The sequence below is a fragment of the Pavona decussata genome, unplaced genomic scaffold, assembly GCF_977016875.1.
Source record: "Pavona decussata unplaced genomic scaffold, jaPavDecu1.1 SCAFFOLD_76, whole genome shotgun sequence".
Classification (NCBI taxonomy): domain Eukaryota; kingdom Metazoa; phylum Cnidaria; class Anthozoa; order Scleractinia; family Agariciidae; genus Pavona; species Pavona decussata.
The window spans coordinates 2,317,264-2,323,732 of record NW_028145494.1 but is presented as its reverse complement, the minus strand read 5'-3'; the positions used below and the strand labels follow the sequence as shown (position 1 = coordinate 2,323,732).

Below are 6,469 nucleotides of genomic sequence, written 5' to 3'. Positions count from 1 at the left end.
CTCATGTGCATTGCCCTGATCTCAGGTCAACTCTGATTTTAATGATACCTCCTGCTGGCCACTGATAAAGACAATTTAACTATTCTTTTTTCAAACTCAACACTTTATCCTTTCCATCCACTCCCTTGTCCTTCTCCTCTTTCATCGACGCTCTCTAGATGCATTCTTTGGCAACTGAAGGACAACAAAGTTTTATTCTTGGCAGGTGCCTGACACTTCAGGCTTATGGCAAACAATCCTCGGCTATCACATTTGAGCCATTTGACCACCCACTTGCATTGATCGGAGCTGCTGTCAATTTTTTTTTGTAATAATATGGGACAAGTACGAACGGAATTCAATTTATTTTCTGCTGAGAAAGCGCACATGTTGCATCTGACTTCATCTTTATTTTCTGTGCTCTAATATAGACAATGCATGGTAATTTTGACAGTTATTGTAAAAAGAGACGAAACCAGTATGTCTTGAAAATTGAGGACAGATCCGTGAAGGGCTCGATCACACCTCTTGTGTTTCAGGGAACAAGAGCTACTGACCAATCACACAAGTACACACAGTAATTATTCAAAGAACTGTTAGCTTTATCTGTAGCCCCAAATGCATTGTGGTTAGGTGATGCATTATGGAAAAGAGACAATAGTGGGGAAAGCTTTGTGGTAAACAAGGCATTATATTTTCCATAATACAGTAATATATATAAAGGCAGGGATGTATTGCTTAAGATGTATTGTTTTTTGTCCTACAATGCATCTTGGTTTAAGGATGGTGCCTACAAATAGCGAAGTATTTTTGCACGGTTTATCACTATGCAAGAAAAGCAGATCTTGGTAGCGGCTATTGAAATTCAAAAAGAAAATTGGGGGTAACCACGCATTTTTTAGAGATAACTTAGCAACAATTATTTTAAAAAAGCAGCAAAATACAAAGCAATGTATGGGGCTTTTTTCCAAATTGAAGCTTTATTATCTCTGAAAAATGCATGGTTACCCCCAATTTTCTTTTTGGATACCAGAATCACTTGCTAAGTTCTGTTTTCTCCGCATAGTTTTGAAGCGCGCAAAAATATCTTTGTAATAGTAGGCACCACCCATAGGAAACCCGAGTATGTCCAGATGCGCAGACCGTATGCGCAGTAACAATAGTAGGCACCGTCCTTAATACAGGCTCAGTGCTCAACCCAACAAATGTCATCAGTAGTATGATGATAAGGAGTACGACATATCGAAAAGCGTATCTCCACTGGTCTTTTTCACTTTGATTGTCTTGCTCCACAATGCTTCACTTTTGTTTCTTGTACCATAATGCATTTCTTCTTTTTTATCGTCGAAGATCGAGCCCCCACGGGACCCCCGATGGTGTTTTAAATTGTTGCGTACCGCTAACCAAACGATCGTAGGCTCCGGGAAGCGGATGACAACACGCGCGAAATTTTTTGTCGACTGCGCAAATCCTGCGCAGAGTTTTTGGCAAATTGTTTTCTCAAGTTCTCGTATTCGACAACCTCCTACAATCCGCTATACTAATGGCTTCAAAATCGCCCACCGTATCAGGAAAGCATCACACTCCGTTCTGCGGAGTTAACTGTGAACTGTCACATCATGAATTAGTGACAGCGCTGTTTACGGACGGGCGTTGTGCTATTTCGCGTATCCAACTCAACGGCGACTTGCCCACTGGCCTGAAGCTGGCCATAGATTCTGCAAAGTCAGCTGGCTGGGATCCAAACTGTTTTGTCCCAGATCCTTCAGAAGAGCTGAGATGCCCCCTTCTATTCCTCGCTTGTGCTTTCGGGAAGTTAGCAATCGTAAAAGGACTTCTCCGAAACAGTTTCAGTCCGCGCGTGTTAAACCAACATGGCGAAACGGTCTTGCATTTTGTTGCGAGGCATTTCCACTTGAATAAGCCAACTGCAAACTTTGATCGTAAAGGGGTGTTTGAGAAGATATTGTACGCTCTAACCGAACAGGATCCCAAGATATTGGCTGCGAAGGACCGAAATGGCTGCACAGCTCTGCACATTTCCGCTTCCAGTATCTTATCACCGCACCGCAAAGGTCAGTACAAAAAAGCAAAATTTTACCAATTTTGCCTAAAAACCATGATGAAACGACTGGTTGAGCTCAAAGAGGCGTCCGTATTTACCAGCCATGAAGTGATGGACATTGTTAAATCCCGTGAGAACAATAATGGCGACTCGGTGTTGCATATTTTAGCACAAAGCAGTACCTACTTTGAGGTGCTGAAGTTTGGACAAGATCTGCTATTCGACGGAAAGCTTCCAAAGGACAAGAATGGGCAAGGAAAAACCATCCTGTCAATCGCATGGGACACAGATCCAAGAGCAGCTGTGAAATTTTTCTCCCTGTCACCGTCCAATGCATGTGATGGTCAACAAGAGCAAGGTGAGAGCAAGTGCAAGTGTGGACACATTTCTTCCCCCCCCTCCCCTTCCCATGCTAGCAGAGGTCTCTTAAAGTTATAGCGAGAAGGAGAGAGACCTCTGCTGGCCCCTGATGTAGCGGCTGACCAGATATTTGGTCAAAACTGACAGGTTTTTAAAACCGGTTCCCATTAATGTGCAATGCGCATGCTCTGTTCAGATTGTACGCCTGAAATTTCTGAGCCCACAGTTGTTATGGCTTCTGCAAAATTACAAGTTTCGCACTTCAATCAGGCTGTAAAATTATCCATGTCTAATCTTGGCTTTAAAAATATAAAGGAAATATCATCCCTGCAAAGTAAAAGTCATACTTGGTTTCCTAAAAGGACATGTTATGTTTGCTTCTCTTCCAAAGGGCTACGGGAAATCTTTAATTTACCAACTAGTAGTACAAGTAGCTGTGGAGTTGTCTTCTGTTTGCAAGGATCTCACTTGACTATAATGTCACTTTTGTTTTTAGGAAACGACAGCACATGCATGATAGGAATAAACACTTCAGGGGCCAGCAGAGGTCTCTTTGCCTTCTCGCTGTCACAGACCTCTGCTAGTGGGAATTTCCCCCACCCCCACACAATCAATTGTCTATTTTGGTGGGCAAATCAGGATCAAATTGTTATCAGTTAGGAAGGGATTTTTGTTTTGGGCAGGGATAGGAAAACAGCATCATTTTGGAAAACGGTTGATATCTTATTCTAGGAGTGAGATCATTCCACAGTTAAGGCCCTAGGTAACAAAGTTAGTGTTTTCCATATGTCACCGAAGAGAATCGAGGTTGAGCAAATTCTAGTTTTCCTTAAGTAATACGAGCCACTGTCTAATTGGAAAAGATTACAAAATCTCTGTGGCAGCAATGTCCTTTAATCGTCTGTGGTATAACAATGGAATGTCTGCTTTTGCCAGTAGTTTCTCATAGCTAGAATGTTTGTCCATAAAAACTGCCCTGAGTCCTCTTTCTTGTATGCGTTCAAGCTTTCTCCTATCGCTGGCCTTGCAGAAGTGCTAGGTAAGGTGGCAATAAGTAATACCTTTTGTATCAATTTTCATATCAGGTAACAGAACTCAGTCTGAGACGAGCAGTGTCAATGGTGACATTGCAGCCAGTGAACACACAGAATTTGACGAGCAACTGCAATTTTTTGAATCAGACACAGAGGAAAATGTGCCTTACATAGACAAGGTCTTTTCTCTGTCTTTTGGGGAATGTACAGTGCACAGTGAGGATGCGGCAACATCACTTAAGAAACAGTTTTTTCCACTGCCGAGGGAGGTTGAATGTCTTGTGAGTGGCAAAAAGTCAGATGTTATCAAAAAACCAGATTGTGACATTGCTAAAGACAAGCTGGAAGTTGAAAGTGAGGAACTGGACTGTACAGAGGTGAATCACTCAAGTTCAGACAATCACCCAGCAAAATTAAGTGAGGCTGACACTACCTTCATGGAGTTTGTTGTGACTGAGGGACTGGGTCTGGAGCCTGAAGCCAAGAAGAATATTGTGGGGGTGGTCATGGCCCAGTACTCAAACAAACTGACCCAAATAGAGGACAGAATGCCAAAGTTGGGAGAGCTGTTGAAGGAGGAAGAAATGGCTCTACTTGAAAAGAAGAAGAAATTGGATGACTTGGAAGAGGAAGTTGCTTTTTTAAAAAAAGAAGTTTTGGCCAAGGAGAAATGTGTTGAGGAGCTGAGAGAGCAAAGTGAGGCGTTGTGTAAAGAAGAGAAAATGGTGAAAAGAAAAGTGTCACACTGTCTGGAAATGCAACAGCAACTAGAGAACAACGTTAGTGTTAAAAAGGTTCGATCAGGGTGAAAAGTGCAAAATTTGTGTGAAAAGTAGAAAACAAAATAATAGTGTCATGTGAACCTTATTGGCTGCTTGACATTTGTATTACAGGATAGTGCTACTCGGACCTTTCATTTAAAGACCCAAAAATTAGAAGCTTTCATATACCACACAGCACAACAAAGGAATGCTCAAAAAAAATTTTCTGTTATATCACACTTTCAGATTTTTTCTGCAGACACAAATGTTAAACTGCACAAACTTATTGATGCTTTGACTCCAGTAATCAAAGGTTAAAAAGTGCATATCAAAGATTTCCTTAAGTTTTCACATAAACTGGTGTTTCTTGTAACTTACAATACGGCACAGAAGAAACAGTTAAATTGAAAATGTAGGTTAGCAAGCCATGAGATCCATCTATCTAAAGCTTGCACTCTGTGAAACAAACTTGACTCTATTGGTACTGTCCTCAAATGTTTTAGTCTGTTGATGTGGAATCTTATGATGCAATCTGTGAAGTGGAAGCTCTTCCGCAGTACTTCCTGGTGATGCAGTTTATAATTTGCTAATTACCATCAGTTAAACATGGCCACACGTTAACAAAAAAACATGACTTAATTTGGTATCAAACAGGGATTTGTTTTGTCCAAGAACATAAATTTGAAGTTTGATAGTGCATTATGTGAATTTTGGTCACTTGTAAGTTAAGTTTGATTGAGATTGTGCTTAACCTTGGTTAAAAAAGAATCTCTTTGCTTTCAACTGAATTTAACTCGCTGGAAAAGAATATTTGTAAAACAAACAGGTTTGTAAGTTTGCGTCATGTTAAGTTGCTTCATGACAAAGCATGTCAAATTTGATACCAAATGGTCATTTTGGGGGGGAAGGGAGGGGGGGTGGGTACATCACTACACAGATGCAACCAAACGTATTGTTCAAGATCAAATCTTTATTTCATGGCACTTGGGAAGGAATGGAAATGATTAGCATCACGTTGTTACTGTTAATAGTTGTTGTTATGCAGTTAAAGAGTTGAAAAAGGTGGGTTTTTCTTCTACTTGACAATATTATTTGATTACCAGCTTGAGTTTCCCTTCTGTCACAACCATCATACATAAATAGCAAATAATCTAATCATATTTTAATATAAATCCTTGTTATTGTATTGTTATTTTGAAAGGTTGACCTGAAAGTCTAGCGTCCTCCCTCTGCTCATGATCTCTCACGGAATAGATAACAGCATGGCAATCAGATAGTGGTACAGCTGTATTCATAAGAGAACAGTAATACATGTTTTCTAGCACTTTACTGTTTACACACATGAAACAATAGAAACGTTTTTGTTAGGGTTCAGACTGTGTTGCAAGTCACATTGCTACTAGCAGCATTCTTCAGGGGCACCCAAGGAGAACAAAATCTTGTCTCTTCTGTTCTCGGAATGTTTTTGTGGCCTTTAGGGCATATCAAATTTGTGTCAACCAGAAAGACACACTTCACCCATCTGATCAGCTCTACATAATTTGTCACTTTTGAACTTTTGCGGTTGTTCCACAGAAGTTGTGTTGCCTGGAGAATGTGGTGTCAGGTTTGCTTGTGCTAGACATTGTCAACAAATTGTTTAAAGGAGGGTGTCATATTGCACAAATGTTTAAATATCAATTTTATTGTTTGTTGGTGTAAAAAGGACAGGACTTGTTTTTGTTTCAGAAAGGTACATCAACATTTCTGACAATTTTGTTATATTTCATATATTGAGCCAGATTATTCTATATTTTTTTACGAAGGAAAATATTTTAGTTATGTAAAACAAGGCTTGTTCATGTTCATTTTGCCAAAGAAAATTGTTTTTGTATAGTTATTGTATCCAGCGAGGTTACCATAAGATGGTTATGTTTCCAATAAGGCAGTTATAGTTTTATAGTTGCTATGATAAAAAGAATTAAAACGTCTCAAAAGTATGTCATGTTTTTGTTTAATCCAAGAAAGTTTGATTTCCCACATTTTTCTATTTTATAGTTGTTAAAATAATACATTGGTTTGGGTATTTTGTTCCATAACCGAGAATATGGCCTTGCGTGGAACGCTGTGAAGAAATTGAACGCTTGCCAAATAATTATCAGAAACGAACATTGAGCCTTTGAACACGAGCCTACGAGCTAATTACCAGCTAAGAAATCGAGCCTTAAAGATAAGAACACTTTATATTCCAAAACCACATGTTTGCGTTACGATTGTTAAAAGATATACGG

The 6,469-nt window shown here is 39.6% G+C and overlaps 1 protein-coding gene across 1 annotated transcript; it reads left to right on the top strand.

Moving 5' to 3' along the window:
- The first annotated feature begins 1,206 nt into the window (after window positions 1-1,206).
- Window positions 1,207-6,178, top strand: LOC146476632 (uncharacterized). The gene is made up of 2 exons (XM_085114507.1): window positions 1,207-2,402; window positions 3,490-6,178. Exons 1-2 carry the CDS (start codon window positions 1,523-1,525, stop codon window positions 4,245-4,247), a joined length of 1,638 nt encoding a protein of 545 aa, XP_084970633.1. The 5' UTR covers window positions 1,207-1,522; the 3' UTR covers window positions 4,248-6,178.
- Window positions 6,179-6,469: the final 291 nt, after the last annotated feature.